The sequence below is a fragment of the Enoplosus armatus genome, chromosome 19 (genome assembly GCF_043641665.1).
Source record: "Enoplosus armatus isolate fEnoArm2 chromosome 19, fEnoArm2.hap1, whole genome shotgun sequence".
Taxonomy (NCBI): Eukaryota; Metazoa; Chordata; class Actinopteri; order Centrarchiformes; family Enoplosidae; genus Enoplosus; species Enoplosus armatus.
Genome location: NC_092198.1, coordinates 10958273 through 10975480, shown reverse-complemented (window position 1 = coordinate 10975480; position 17208 = coordinate 10958273). Strand labels below are relative to the sequence as shown.

Here is a 17208-nt window from a genome sequence, read left to right as displayed (position 1 = left end):
TCTTCAGATATAGTGAAAAAAACATCATAATCCAGCTGTGTATGTCTCATATCCGTCCAATATTTATGTAAAGACAGACAGAAACTTCACACTATTGTTATGCTGCATTAGCCATATCACCCCTGACAAACAGCCACGCCGCTGTAAAGTAAGTGATCTGAAGGAACCACGAGGGCAGATGGGAAACATGATGGGATCAGCTGGAATACAATGTGATTCCTTTCCTCCCTTCAGCCCGTGGACCTTTTTCACATCACAGTTTGGGCAGCCGTCCAACAAAACAATTAGCAAGTATGGGAATCCCGGCCCTGCTCTCATGCAGACCCCTCCCTCCTTCCTCTATCTCTCTTCCTCGCTCGCTCTCTGCAGCTGGCCCCAGGAGAGAGGCGGCCAAGTTTATTTTCTCCACGGTGGTCCCTTTGAGGTGGTGGCGAGGCCCCTGCCACGCCGCCGCTGATGTATTAGGTGAGGGTCCGTGAAGAGATGTCGGTGGGACACTTGCATTACTACAGCACTCTGTTCCTGTTAAAGGATACTTGGTACTGTCCTTTTTGCACGGGTAAAGTGAAGTGAATGAGAATGTGTGATTAAAGTCAGCCAAATCCCTCCTCTGAGGAGTAGTCCTAATGAGGAATGAAGCAAAAATGAGCACATTTACAAAATAATGTAAACAAATCTTTTGGTGAAGACCATGAGATCAAAGTTGGAAAAAAGCTAGTAAGTGGACCTTGAGTTAGCATTATTTTATATTTTCCAGTAAGTCAAGAATGAAATTTCACGCTCAGTTTAAATTGAAATATTAAACATTAACGGTTGGTGAATACGTTGGTGGTAGTAGTAGCAATATCTCAATCTAAAAATTGACAAATGTACTCAAAGTATCACAAGCAGAAGTATCCATGAGGACGCAGAATGGCTAAAGTCAGTGTTAGATGGTTAGATTATCATCACTGAGGCATTACTGTGTAAACAGCATTTTAACGTTTTATGTGTTCCGTATCTATTACTGAGGACACTGAGGACATCGTCCTCTTTTTTTACTGGGAATTTGAGGGTTTTACTGTGGCGACCTAAAGGAAGTTTGTACTGTTTGATTGAAATAACCGCACATGCGTATTTTAGGCAGATTGCTACATAGAATATAGATGAAAGACATTTAATATAGAAGGGTTAGGATTAGGGTTAAGATATTTTTTTTGGTAAGAAAAAACAAACAACGATTCTCAGCATTTCTCGTTTCAATAATCTCAGCTCTAAGGTCCTGCCTGCCTTCTAATATCTTGTAACTCAGTGTGCACTCACTCGTTTATCTGCAAATTCAAAAAGTACTAATTTGTGTTTCATTAGTTCCCGGCCTCTATATGTGAGTGGAGTGCAGTTTCTGGCAGGTTATGCTTGCTTAGTGAATGACCATTTCTGCTGGAAGAGAGAGGGAGTATGTGAGAGATGGAGATAGACAAAAGGGGCAGAAAAGAAAGGGATTCCGTGTAAACAAAAACAGTGATCTACCATGTCGACAGAGAGAGAGAGAGAGGCCGCGTGTCAGACTGCATAAATAACTGTCGGCATGATGTAAACAAAGCGGTCACAACCCGAGCGAATTAAAACAACTGGTCTGGGCGGGATTAAAGCTCAGTGTTGGTTTTTTTTATTACTTTCAAAAACGTCTAAAATGTCCTCTGACCTCCGGCAACTCGCGCCGCTCCGCTCCTCACCTCTGATTGGCTGGGTCCTTAATATTCCATCCAATCAGAGCACACCTGTGAGCGCGTGATGGTTAATTAGCCTAAATGTTATTATACTAAATGCAAATCGCATTTGCACTTCGTAGTGATATTGTTTCAGAAATAAACGTATGAAACTGGGTTGTTATTGTTATTAATTAATGTCAAAGTTTTACATCATTTATGGCCCAACAATTACATGTTACAGGCTATTAAAACTACACCAGTAATTACAAATCCCGTATTAACTGCTGCACTGATGGCAAGGAGATAAACTCAATTTGACTTGTTTAAACTGCAAGAGCATTAACTGCTTTCAGGGTGCCGAATCATCTTTGAAGGCAAACGTTTGTTTATGTAATGACAACCACGTCCACTGTTATCTTTTAGAAACAACAGGGAGAGACTTATCTGCACCGAGGCTTCGTTGGTGCTCAGGTTCTGCTTTCCTGAAGGAGTGGAGCGATAAGAGGGGTTACTAGGTCAAAGCATTGGCCCACACACGGGAATTAAACGAAATAGAAAATAAAACAACATTCAGAACACAAGGTTTAAAAGTGATACAAATATATTTTATATACATGTAATCTGTACAAACATTTGAGACAGTGGACACTTGAACTTTTCATGTGTACATCCATCCATCATAATGCAGCCGGCCTGCAAGAGTAAAAATGCATCTGCAGAGTATAAAAAAAAGCTATTTAAGGCACTTAGTTTATCTTTGAACCAGCAAAGACAACAACATGCGACAGAATGCATTTAAATAAAATTCAACTTGTCTGTACGGGAACGAAGGAGAGAGGATACTCTCTGTCCGCTATTCCCACTCAAAGTCTGCGGAGATGAGACGTGCATTTCAGTCACAATCTTCTTCACTGTTCCTTTAAAAGCGCATAGAGGTGTCCGCCTGGTTTCGTCAGGACGCCGTTGTTCCACATAACCTTGTTGTGTTCAGCATCTCCTTCAAGTCGTTCTCCGGTTTACCTGCAACCATGAAAGGCCACGTCTGCGGAGGAAAAGACAAAAGACAACCAGTTAGGACAAAGAGCTTCTTAGAATATCAATTCATCAAAATCAAATAATTAAATCGAAAAAATAATAATAATAATCCAGGCCAATTATGTGTCAATGAATCACCTGCAATAATGTGACCTGTAACAGTTTTATTAATCGTAACACAATGTTGTGATTTTATAGTGTTTTTGCCGAATTTAATATGATTTTTTTTGTCTCCTATATCACGATCACACATTCCAAAAGCTTATTTGGAGATCTGCTATGATATTTTAAATACTGCACTATTATCTAAGTTATTTTCAAGTAATAATTTAAGGCCCAATGGTTTACTGCATCAGCTGCTTTATTTCGAGATGATTCCCTGAGAAAAATGATAGGCCTCTACAGTTCCTGGTCTGTGCATTGATTGTAAAGCTTCATAAAGAGTGATCCTTGCACTGAGTCAGATTCTTGCCTAAAAACAGTCATCATACATAGGAATTGTTGCTGTTTTCCCCTCTTATGCACCTGCTTCACAAAGCTATCTTACTAGCTTACCAAGAGGCCTAGCAGGAGTCTGCAACCAGGTTAAAATCCTGATAAATGTATACATTCCAGCGGTGCAGCCTTGTATAAAGGCGAATCAGTGAGTTAATATTATTAGACAAAAAAAAACATCTTTATGGTTTTAACAAAATTCAATTTTCTTAATTAAGGCCTACCTTTTAAACTTTACCTCACTCAGATTATTTTCTATAACATAAATAAACTTTCAGCTGGGTTTCCCCCCCCCTCCCCCCATGCAGTCTCACCAGGTTAACGGGGTGGATAAATCCGTTTTCATATTTGTCGTTGGCCAGTATCTGCCGGAGGTGCGCGATGTAGCTGGACGCCAGGCGCAGTGTGTCCAGTTTGGAGAGCTTGGTGTCCGCTGGTACCCAGGGTAAGGTAGTCTTCAGCCGGGAGAAGGCTTTAGACAGGACGCGCATCCTCGCTCTTTCCCGGGCGTTGGCCGCGTTCCTCTGCACGTGCTTGCCCTCCTGCTGTGCCACACCCTTGGGTGCAGTTTTCCGGGACGCTGTCTTCCGTTTCTTGCCCGGCGCGTCGTTTGCGCAAGTGCCCTCGCAGTTGGAGCTCTCCTCTGTGCTCTCGTTGGAGTCTTTGCCGGAGGAGCCAAACTTCAGGATGCCGTCCAGGAGCTCGTCGTCGACATCGCTGAGAGACCCGGTGGACATGGTGAACTGTCTCCGACCGGAGCGGGCTCAAAACATGGGAGCAGGAAGCTTCGGCTGGACCAGAATGAACAGGGTGTTCATCAACTGCTAACTGTGCGTGACCGGAGCAGAAAGAAACAGAGTTTTTATCTTCATGGCGAGAGAGGGCGTTACCTCATGCTGGGAGGAGACACTAGTGCTGATCTAACATGCTGGTTCTCAAAGGGTTCCAGGAACCCAAGGGACCCTGGATGGGTCCTCAGAAAAATTCAGAATATCGTTTATTTTAACCACAGTTGCGAAGAGATGAATTCATTACCGACATTTCTTGTATTAGGAAGCCCTTGAACCTTTTCAATAATATACATACAAGCTGAATCTTTAATATTCACATATATGTTTCAAGATTTTAAGCTTTGTGCATACTCACTGAAAATATTACTGATGTCAACAAAAAAAAATCAATTAATCAATTTGTGATAGCAGGTTCTAATGATGTGTTTTGAATTGGTGGCAAGGCCTATTTTTCTTGAGCCTTTAATTCCTCAAGAAAAATCACCTGCAAACAGTGAAGTCTAAAACTACAACTAAAACTACACTAAAATCACAATATCATAAAATCAATGTTCATTTCTTTATGCATCGTCTTGTAGATGTAATTGGCAAAAAGATGTTTATTCTCATAACAAATTAGGTAAAAGACATTCAAATATTTTGTTTTCTACAACATTTTATCTTAAAGAATTCGTGTGTAAATACCTCATAAATCACATATTAATACATTATATGTAATAATATTGCAGACTTTAAGTATTTGGTTATAAGATCTGCCACTCACAGGACCCATGCAACCTTCAGCACATCTTACCAGTTAAAAGGATAAAATGCAAGGACGGGGGTGTCACGTCTCAAATGGCAAACTGGCGCCTTGGTCCCCTCTGATGTAATGGATACCCGGCACCCACAATCCCCTGTTTGGCCTTCCACATCATTCCACACCGATGCTCCATGCACTGGTCCACTCAGGGCCAAGTCCAAACACCAAAGTCGCTGGAGCTCTCTGGAGCTGCTTTAAGTGCAAAATGTTGGGGTATGCACCAGGAGAACGCCGATGCTAGTCATGTGCATCTTTCTGAATGATGTGCTGTGAGTTTGAGTAACTGAAATTTTGCCTAATACAGCACATTTGCGTGAAGCTGCAGATCTTTCTTGCAGGGATGCGGGATTGTGTGTTTGTGTGAACACAACGCCTTTGCCTGCACAGCTGAAGCGTGTGCAAGGATGAGAGGTGTGTCTCTTGAGAGCTGACCTTTAACCTCTTTGCTTCCGGAGTCACAGTGCACTAAACAGGCACCACCTCTACGTTTTATCCTCTAGAACTGACACAATACAGAAATGTGGAGAAAAACTTCATGTGGAGCTGCAGTTTGGATCTAGTCGGAAATAAGTAACATCTTGAAAAGAATGGATGTTGTAAATCTGAAAGAGAAGAAATTTTGGAAAAAAGTTCACAGGACTGATACTGCAAGGAAAAGAGAGAGAGAGATGGTGCTACATGGAGCAGAGAGAAAGAGAGAAAGGAGAAAGGAATAGATAGGTGAGGGGACGGAGGGAGAGGAAAGAGAGGAAGGAGGGGGCTTAATCTCCTGGGTGGGCTGGAAATCAAAGCACTCTGTGGAAAAGTAATAATAGAGTCTGCTAGATTGATGATCACCTCTGAGATACATGGATCCACCAGAGAGTAACAGAGAGAGTCAGGGAGAGGGAGATGAACTAAAATAGCTCATGAAACAGAGCACAGCCCTTTTTCTCTCCCCTGTGCGTCAATAAAACACAGACCCTGATGTAATATCATCATAACTATCATTTGTACTCAGAAAGGCTACCAGCCCTTCATGTGAATGGTGACACAATGTACGGCAAGTGTTCAGGAAACATTCTCTGTGACCGTTTTTCCCTCTCACACACAGTGACATGAGGCAACAGGTGGAGGGGGGGGGGGGTGGTAAGTGAGAAAGATGGAGAGAGAAAAAAGAGGGGATCCTGGCAGTTATGGAGGGACATGCTGCTAATTAGCCGGTTTGGGGTCAAAGGTTAGGCTGCTTGTGTGATGTCACCATGAAGGGACGGGTTCCAGATGTTGCTTGCAGGGCCACCGAGGGGGACACCTGATGCCATGGGTCATTATCATTTCTCCCTCTGTCGCACAAACACTTGTGCTAAATGTTTAAAACAACTGCATATGCTGAGAAACACTGGATCTACCGCATGAAATTTATATATATTATATTATGTCATATATATGTCCTGCAGAGGAACAAATAATATTGTATCTGTAATGAGTGAGACACTAGTGATTGGTTTAGATGTGCTTGCTCCAAAGCATAATTTAAACATACAATCAAAGGCTCACTGAAATTAATGTGACATTAGGTTATCGACAGTGCTCTCTAATTCCCAATATCTAACTTGGTTATGACGATTAAGATTTAATTTGATCTCTATCAAATTTGATTTTTTAAGTGAGCTTTCACTTTCATAAAAACAGCTTTTCTCATCTCCTTTCCTCACCCAATTTTTTTTCGACCTTATGAGTGTCAGCTGAAAAATGCAAAGAAACATGGGAACAATACATTATGTGAGAGAGAGGGAGCATAATTTGAGGCAAAATATTGTTTTATTTATTGACAAAACATTCCAGTTGTATTTTTCTGTGACAAAAAAATGAAAAAATAAAGAATCTAGTTGCTTGGTGGCTGTAAAGAACAGACTGAGAAACTGTAATCTTGGAGTGAGGCTTAGGGTGAGAAAAACATCATCCATCTATGTCTAAGCACTCCAGTTCCCTGTCCCTTATCACAGCCATACTCCCCCAACACACACACACACAAACACACACACTCCAACAAATTGCTATTCGCCTCAGTTCAAGTACCTCTAAAAAAGAAAAATCAAAGTAAAATAACTAAAAGAGAGGTTGCAGAAAGTGCACAGATACAGCAGGGAGTGGAGAAATCCAGGGCAAAAGGATGTGCCGGACAAACTGGGCAATAAGAGAGAATTATGAAGATGTTTATGGGAGTGGAAATATCATATTATATTTCAAAAAGACTACAATCCTTTGATATTCAGTGACAGGAACATCCGGGGGGAGGCAAACAGTGATTCTCCAGAATAAGACTGATATTCTGTCACAGTGTAGGTTAATGACCTGGAAGTCTTGTCCTTACAGTGTGCGGGAGTTGGAGTGTATTGGTCTCTGGAATGTGCACACTTATCTGCGTAAGTGTGTGCATCTGTGACGAATGCATTGGGTTTCACAATGTGTGTGACGGATGGATATGGAGATGTTGTGGAACACATGTGAAGAAATCGTGTGATATCTTGGAGAATGTGAGAATCTGCAAAGTGCCCCTGCAGGTTTTTTGTAAATCTGCCTCTCCTCTGATCACCGGCCACTCAGACAACAGGAACAACAGGCTGATTTGACTAGAACAAACCTGGGATGTTGTGTTTGTGTTCAAAGATGTTATGTGTGAAAATAAAGTGCATCGACACTTGTGTTGTCAGGTCGTTTTAGTGTAGATCTCCGTCCACTGAAACTCTGAAATGCTGGACTGATGCAACACAATGAAATTACTATTCTAGGATCTCGAAGACCAAATGTTATCATAAATACAAGTTAATGACAGCATCACTAATGCGTGATCGCATATATTGACATTCAGAAAGTGTTGAAGGAGTTCATGGTGTATCACTTATTTGTACATACATAAAATGGTGAAAGGGTCTTTTCCTTAACTGTTCCTGACACGGTCTTTGTCTTTCGAAAGCCCAGTTTTCCAATTGATCGCAAGGCCAGAGTTTTCAGATTTATCCACTCTTACAACCGCTTTCGAAAGGTCAGGTTTTAGGTATGAAGAACGCCTGTGGATAGAAGGCCAAAGCAGAAAGGCTTACTGTGTGTTCAGACAGAAAGCAAAGCAAATTAGAGGAAGCGCGATGGCATACAAAGTCAATAGAAAGACACGAGTAGACACATAAAGGTCAATATGACAAGAGGAAAAAGGAGAGAGACTGGAGGGAAAGAACTGGAGCTTCTGCTGAATTCTGAGACAGTCTGACACACTGTCGGTGCGTCTGTTGCTAGCTAGTTTACAGCTAACGCCTGTACAGACGGTACACTGGCTCTTTGGGGCAAATAAACACAAACAGTACAGCGTCACACATTTGTGCAAATGACACAGAAAAGCTTCTTTAAAGCCAATTGTTATAGAGAAAAGAAGAAAAGAAGACATGTCAAAGAGACAGATGGAGGTCAATAATAAATCAACCTTTGTAAAGTAGAGAGAAACAGACAAGTAACAAGGTACAGACAGTAGGAAAACCAACAAGGAGATTAACAGCATTTTGGACTGGGTTTGTGGCTGAAATGTCCAACAGACACTGCTGTACTGATGGCTCGGCTCAGAATACACACATACACACACCGTTACTTAAGTTGAATTGGCTTGAACTTGAATTGGCTGAGTGCCCAAAGTGGCCTGTCGGAAGTAAGTGAGACGTGATGCAGCTGCAGTTTGAGTGTGTTTGTGTGTGAGCATGTGTTCTCCTACAGTATGGCACTTTTCTAACCTCTGCTGCAACCTCTGGTCTAACTCGTGGCCTGGTGATCGGATGCACAGATAAAAACATGGTCTGTGTGTGTGGCTTCCTTTTGCAGCACTGGGCAGAAGGGTGGTGTGGGACAGTGCTGGGTTTCAGAGTCAAAGGTCTGGTCTCTGTCACTGTGATTGAGGCTACAGTTTATAAACAGAGAGAGAGACAGTTTTCTATCTATCTATCTATGGTGTGTGTGTGGTTTGATGTTCCAACAGACCAGAACTCCCAGCACCCTACTACATCCTTCACAGCAGCCGCTTGGTCTCCCCCTTCTTCCTCCTCTTCACCCAGTTTTGCACGCCCCCCCCCCTTCCTCCACTGTCCCCACTACTGACTCCACTCTCTGTTGTTGGATGTCTGGTCAGTTCTGTCTAGCCAAAATAAATAGAGTCAAAACAGTTGAGCAAAAACAAGCTTTTCAGCCAAGACACAGCCACACACTCAATCCTGTTTAAACACTAATACCTGTATTTCAAAGTGGTGTTCAGCTTTAAGACTTTGTGTGCACAGGACAATAAAGTTAAAAAATAAAAACTTCTGACGGACATTGTCAGTATAATGCACACAAAGAATCACAATCAGTTCATCGGTTTCAGTTCATCTTAAAGCACTACCAACACTATTTTGTTCTGTAAAATCAGGGTTTTATTGTGAAAATACCTATGATTTTGAGTCATCTAACATTTGTTTAAAGTTTGGGCAAATACTACAGAATGGATTTGCATTTATGAAGTGAAATTAAATCTAATGAAAACTAGAATCGGATTTGAATAGCTGCCTCATACTCAAGATTTGTGGTTTCATGTTTGCAATGTTACAAAATGTAAAGCTTTTCAACACGCCTTACAGACATTCAACACTACTTACATTTAAGAGATCGAAAGGAGGAATGCACAGATCACTGAGGTTCAAGTGAGTAAAGTATATCCAAAGTACAGTTTCCAATACAAATCAATTCATATCGCTGCACCGGTCTTATCCTTGACTGATCTCTGTAAATGGCGAGAGATATAATGTCAGGATTATCATTACACACACCTAATTAGCGGTGTAATGCTGGACCGTCGCTGGTATTATTCACACCTGATTAGTCAGGCTGTTGTTAACATAGAGGTCGATGATGGAGAGGGATGATAAACAGTGCTGTGCTCTTATTGGCTGGATCAGGTTATGTGCTTTGATCTTCTTCCTCCTCATTACTCAGGGGAAATGACAGGTATGTGTGTGTGTGTGTGTGTGTGTGTGTGTGTGTGTGTATGTGGACATTTTTGTAACACGTATTATATTTATTACCCTCGCAAAATGTTTGGAGTGCAGCACCTTTATTTTACTTTTACTTTGAACTCAACTCTTTTTTTTTTTCCCTTCGCAGATGAAATTATCTCACCACATCATATCTCCTCTGTCTCAGGACATGATTGCAAACTCACAAACAGCCCATTCATACAGACGCACACACACACACACACACACACACACACACACACACACACACACTGATTATCTGTAACTTTCTATGGCATTACTGTAGCTCAGGGTGCAGAGGGAGAGTATTATCAGACCCCAGGAAGCGAGATAGTAGAAGTCCCTAAAGACTAGTGTGTAGTGTGTGTGTTTTTGCATTTATGTATTTCTTTGCATGACTCTCTGTGGAGGGAGGTGTCAGCCTGCTCTTGTCTACATGAACAAAATCCAGGCTCTAATACGATACACCCACATAACCTGCCGATATCTCTGGATAAACCATCCAGAACTGCTGATAGCCGGGGACGTGTTGACTGCCCCAAATGCAGGAAAAACCTCCTGCCTTCCTGGGGGAAGACATTACACATATCTCCCTCCCCCCTGGCTGCTTCCCTCCAGCCTACAATCTCCCTCCAGGTCCCACAGGGAACCGTCGCCCCCGCCAGGCCCAGGATCGAGGCTCCTCCTGGGCTACTCCACTGATACCCCCTCCTCCCTCTCTAGGAGTGGGTCTGATGTACAGGGAGGAAACTTGTACAAACATTGCACATTTGACTTATGTGTACAATTTCTTACACACACCCTCACTTACTAACATACTGTACATACACAGAAAGCCAGGCATAGAATATACAACAACAAATCTCCTGCACTCTTGTAATATAAACATGAAAAGCCATCGCTTGTATTTATGACAGAAAAGTGGGACTGGAGAGAAGAAAAACGAAGGAAAAGAAAGGCAAAGAAACGAATGTGAAATTATGAAATGGAGTGGACATGCTTGGCTGTTTATGAATTGTGATTTCACCCAACTGATGGTGTGTGTGGAAGATTAAGGTAGCTGACCTTAGCAGCACCTTCTCACATCTCATTTCAGCCTAATCTGTGTTTGTGCGAGTGTGCGGATCAGTTCTCCCATGAGACACAGACATAATGCTCCCGGAGGATAACAGGAGATGACTAAGAGGTGAGATGTGAGTTGTGATAAAAGTGCCCCCTGACACCCACACACATCTAAACATCTAACATCAAATCTCAAGAGACCCTTAAGATCCTCTGAACCCCAAGTCCCAAGGCAGGAAGCAAACAAGTATGTGTGTGTGTGTGTGTGTGTGTGTGTGTGTGTGTGTGTGTGTGTGTGTGTGTGTGTATTAGCTCATTAGTGTGTGTGCATGTATTTGTTGGTGAGGGTAACCCAAGCTCCGGTGCAGCTAACAGACAGGTCCACTTAGTAGCAGTGGACAGACACAACAGCACCTTACCTTTACGGTGTAATCACAAACAGATGTTGGCTAAATGTTAGCCGTAGCATTTAGTTATTGGATTATCAGGCTAAACACCGAGTGCATGTTCTTGCATATTTCTCTGATGACACCACACTGCAGGCAGTTATGAGACAACTCAGCACAAAGATATCTGCACCATGTTGTTTCCAGATTAACTGACATTTTAAACTCTTAGCTAGCTGCCTCCTATTAGCATTTGAAGAGTTTCGTTTGAAATGTTGCACATCCATTCATAGTGTCCAGTGATAATTCCATGTAGCACTACTATTTTTGGTGTTATTCTTGCTCCTGAGTGTTAGCAGATAAGTGTCTAAACAGATGACAGGACTTTGTATTTCCTGAGTTAGCAGTGGGACTGCATGGAAGACTGAATCAAAGTGCAAGTTGATGAATTGGGTTATGGGAATGTCTGTACAAAAAATATAATTTATAACCTTATATCACTTGATGGCAATAAATGTCACAGATGTATGATACACATGCTAAACTACCGCGTAGTAACTGAGTATTCATTCAAAAAAACATTGTTCTTCTCTGCAGCAGTCTATCTAAAAGGTCTTTGAGCTTCTAGGCTGCTCCTTTAGAAGATGTGTGGATGTTTACTTGTCTGAAAATATTAATATTTGCCTTATACAGTGTTAAGAGTGTGAACTGGCCAGGAAATCCAACAGGATTCATGGTTTTTGCCAAACCTTCCACTTTTCCCACTTTCCTTTATTCTTTTTGTGCAGTGTGTTTGTGTGTATACATCTCTCTTTCTCCCCTGCTGCATTTCTTCAGAATGTTGTTGAGTTGTTTACGGTCACAAAGAGGAGTGAAAGAAGCTACGCCATCAATTCATCTAAAATATAATCACTTTTAGTTCCGTAGTCGTGATTTAATTTTACTCTCTCTGCTCTGCACCTACGAGGTTTTGTAATTCAACATGTCATATTACAAAGAAGTGTTGCTTCTGAAACATACACATGCGTATAAATATAAAACTCTTTTTTTTCTTGCTCATCCTCTCACTGGCTTACACACAGACACAGTCCCTGTGGTGCATCAGCTGTTGTCCAGCTGTTTGATGTGTATTTACTTTTTGACTTATTTATTTGACAGCAGCAATCTGCGTCTTAAGAGGTGAGACGTGTGTGTGCGTGTGTTTGTGTGCACTTGTGTTACTCATACAGTATCACCATCATCATCATCATTCTCAATCTCTATCATTGCCATCATGATGTGACACAATTGATTCTTGATTCAATCTGTTTCTTCTTCCAATACTGGTGAAATGTAAATGCTCAATGCTTCTTAACAAAAAATGTGTATTATCAAAACCTTTTAAAAACTGTTGATTTCATTGTCATGGTCCAGCCTCATCAGTAATTATAACATTGAAATTTCACTCCAAAATGAATGGTAAATTAAAAATGATTTCAATGGTAAATGAAATCATAATTTTCAGAGGATTTATGTGCGGAGGAAAAGTAGACCCATGTGGAGTTCAGTTTTGGTGAACTTTGACATGCAAATACACACCGTTGACCAACGGCAGTGTTGACTTTAGAGGGAAACGAAAAGAACCGGAGAGTCCAAAATGGAAGAAGCTATATCACAATAGCTGTGTCGCACCATCCAATTTTATAAAACTCTGCTCTTTCTGCTTTTTTTACTGCACTGTTTCTTCTCGGTTTGGGTAAAAACACAGAGCAGATCCATCAGCAAAATGGTGGTCCTTATCTATCTCTTTCCCCCGGATGCTAATTAAAGATAATAAACCTTGCAGGTCATTTCTCTGCTGCTCCAAACTCACCGTCACCTCAGCTCCTCTCACAGCAACATGGCCAGATGGGGCGAGAGTGCACGCGCGCACACACACACACACACACACACACACACACACACACACACACACACACACACACACAAACCCTAAACACATGGTTGTTGGCTTTCCCTGAGGCAGCAGGTGAGTGTAAACTGAAATGCTGCAGATAGTCACATAGGCAACACTGAAATGCATGTTTAAATAAGCATTGCATGATAAAAAATAGTGTCAAGGGCTTTTAAATACACATAACGTTACATCTTTCAAACACATGCCTGCATACACATGCATAAACGCAGACACACACACACACACACACACACACACACATTCATTTCTCTGTATGTGTAAGTTTAAACCCCTCGTTTATCTTCACTCCACGCCTTAAACACAGGTGTTTGGAGAGCTTACTGATGAGAATCTGATGCCAGATATCATGATATCATGTAACTATGTTTCAAGTCCTCTTTGTCTCTCCCTCACACAATAGTTTCCCACAGAAAATTCCCCTCTACTTCACTTATCACAAACACACAGACTCTCTCCAATGACTTCTTTTTTCTCACCATTCTCCAGCTCAGTCAATACACAGATATTTATTTAGTTCAGAGACAGAGAGTCTCATGAAGCAGACTGGCCTTAAGTTTTTTATTGAGCAAGAAGATAAAAAGGCAAGTTCTGCTCTGTGTCCATTAGGGCTAAAATAGCCAGAAGAGCGTCTGATGAAATGGAATAAACTGTTGTAGTTATCTCCCCTGGCTGCTGCAGTGGAGGAGAGCCAGAGAGAATGAGAGAGACCACATACGTATGATCACGAAACTACACATAACTACACAGACGCAAAACCATTCACACACACACCCACACAAGCTCCTTGGTGTTGCCCTGGTCTGTATTTATCCCTAACCATAACAGAGCAGGCAGATAATGGCTGATGGGACTGTCGTAAAAATAACCTGGCACACGTCTGTTTGGATTAACCTCGTCTCCTTACCCTTTCTCCCTCCTTCCCTATCCCTCCATCATGTTTTATTGCTCTCTTCTTTTCCGACCATCAATTTGTTATCTATCAATCTATCAATCTATCTGTAATGGAGAAACACACAATATTAAAAGGAAAAACACACTTCAAGTACACCAAAATGTCCATGAATAACACATTCTTTTCTTGCCCTATTACTAATATGTTGCATATTTATTTTGGAGGAACATGAACTGTCTTATCAGCAGAAAAAGCAACAGGGGTTGCTTATTTTCCCTCCGAACTAGCCTCTTTGTTTGCGTAAGATGTAAAATACTTGTCCAAATATGTTAAAAACTGAATCTGAGGGGAAAAACAAGACAGACAGAGAACAAAGAAACAGCATATATCATCACAAGCACTTCCTTTGTGGGGGGGTTGAACTGCACCCACACACATCAACACACACACACACACACACACTGAGCATAAAATGTTAACAAGTCATTTAATCTAGTATCAAGTAATAATAAGCTCACCTGTTTCCAACGGAGTTTCCCCGAAAAATTGATTCTTGACATTGTTGGAAAAATGTTTATGTATGTTTACATGTCCAGCAGATACGGAAAGATCTGGCTCTTGAGAGGCTAAATGCTCCACTATGTTCACCAGCTAGTCACTCTGCTGTGTGGTGCAGTCCTGCCAGCATTTAAACATCTTTTTACTCAATGTTTTGGTTTAACGGCCCACAACTTTACTGTTTGGGTTCACTGCTCTCATGAGCCTCGTTCCCACCAGCAGGCAGATAATTTCAGACAAAAAGCTAAAAAAAAAAAAACACAACAACGTTAGCAACTAAGTGGTGAATGTATAGCAGCTAAAGAGGCAGATATTTCCCTCAGAAGTTGGTGGAGGACTGCTTTTAGCTATATATTTATTTATTTCAGCCTCTTTTGGCTCATTGTATTGGTTTTAAGCTCTGCAAATCTACTGGATGTTTCAGTCCTGCCACTCTCATCAACCCCAATATGCAAAGAAGCTCTGATAAAGCCTATCTTCACTACATCTGCAGCACCAAACAGAGGAAGTTGAAGTGGCTGGTTGATCTGGCCAGCTAAAGACCCAGATATTGTTCTCAGGAGTTGGTGATCAAAACAAAGCTAAAAAAAAGGTTGGAAATTGGACTTTTCATCAGGTAGTCTACTCAAAATGAATGGAATGGTGCTCAGTGTCTGCAAAATATGTAATTGCAATTCGCAATCGTATGCTAACACAATATCCATAACAACTTTATAAGCTGTAATATGACATATTCATATGCCCCCTAGTGGCCAAAATTTTATTAATGCAGCTTTAAGTTTGATAGTCATGGCTGGAAAAGTCTTTTCCCAGCTCAGGATCATTCCCAAATCAAATTAATTGTTATTTTTAGAGGCCAAAAAAACTAAGACCCAATGCCGAGTTGCTGACTTGTTAAGATGAACATTCCCACAAAACCTTTGTGTTACCAAGGATGCCCCTTTCTTATGAGTCATGTTCAATAAAAAACAATTAGGTTGAATACCAACAACAAGACAGTTGATAACGTCAGTAAACTCTCTGAACTCCAAAGGAGGACATCGTGGGCCTGTAAAATGCTGATCCCCGTGTCTGATGAGAATGGGAGGCCAATATTTTATATCTCTGTGGAGGACGGGGGATACAATATCTGACACAGCTTTATTGGCTTACTCTTTAATGACTTCCTGCACAGAGTGAGGCTGTAGGAGACAGAGGGAGTCTAACGTGCTGAGAATCGACATCTTTTTTTTTTTTTTGGACTTTCTTTGAACTATTTATGCTCTTTACCTCATTACCCGTGTCTCTGCTCCTCACACCAAAGGCTGATTCCCCATTCGCTTCTCTCTATCTACCACTTTTATCGTCATTTGGAGAGACTGTAAAGTAAATGCCTCTTCAAAATGATAAGTATATGACCTTGTCCATGTATTCCTTAGTGCACCTCTCTCTCTCTCTGGATGGCTAAGATGGGGTTACTAATGAGCAAATGTTCCGATGATGAAGCCTTTTTCCAAGAATCTTTTCTCCCAAACGCCCGTGGCCTTTGGATGACTCCCCAAGGAGACCATTAATTTAGATATCAGTGTGTATGTGTGTGTGTGTGCGTACATGTGCATGTGTTTGTCTATGTGTTGCTCACATATGAGTGGGAGTTTTTTGTGGCTTTGTTTCATCACACACATATGAGTATGAGCAAAAGCAGATCAATTAGAAAGTGCGTGCATATCTGCAAACATGCAACACTGCACACCGTACAAACGTTACTCCCAAACTGTTAAACAAACGCTAAAACACAACACCCCCTTATCACATATCCCTCCTTCCTACCATCATTCTACACCTTCACCCCGACTCGCTCCCCATACGCCACCCCAAAACATCCTTCTATGTCAACACATCCCACCCCCCATTCCACCCAAATTCAGACCTTTATAAGCACAGCGTTTAGAGACTTTACACACACACACACACACGTGGAGATACAGGAAAAGAGAGCATTAACAATGACAATGATGTATTTCACACACGTACTTCGTCTCGAAAGGCAACCAGGTGTGTGATTGATGACCCCACCTCCCGACTCCTGAGCTCTGACCAGCTAATGTGTGGTTTTCCTCTGCGATTGTTAGGTGCCGTTCAGACGGACTCCTCCGCGCTCTTACAGCACTTTGTTTTCGGAGCGCTCTGTTTTCTTGTGAGAGAGGAAGAATCCACTCCACAAAGCTTACAGCAACTCCTTCTCTATCCAAACACTGGCTATCTGTCTGTCTGAGGTGCTGACAAAATGACCAGTGTGCCCCAGTTTTGTAGCAGAAACGTATTGTTTGTTCATGTTTGTCAGTGACGAGCCACAAAAAGAGGTATTACCATCAGGATTTTTAATGTAATTACAAAAGCACTGGGTTTATGCAGCTTTTTTTTAATAAAGCTTTTATTTTCCTTGGAAGTATGTGAATCATTTTGATCCATCATGGACAAGGCATTCCTCCTTTGCTCCTTTTGAGGTTTTGTTTTGTGTGTTGTTTCC

At 41.5% G+C, this 17208-nt stretch overlaps 1 protein-coding gene across 1 annotated transcript; it reads right to left on the bottom strand.

Annotated features, from left to right (window-relative positions):
* Positions 1-2643: 2643 nt before the first annotated feature.
* On the bottom strand, positions 2644-3958 carry tcf21 (transcription factor 21). The gene is made up of 2 exons (XM_070926234.1): positions 3536-3958; positions 2644-2733 (listed from the first exon to the last, which is right to left on the bottom strand). Exons 1-2 carry the CDS (start codon positions 3956-3958, stop codon positions 2644-2646), a joined length of 513 nt encoding a protein of 170 aa, XP_070782335.1.
* Between the last annotated feature and the right edge of the window lie 13250 nt (positions 3959-17208).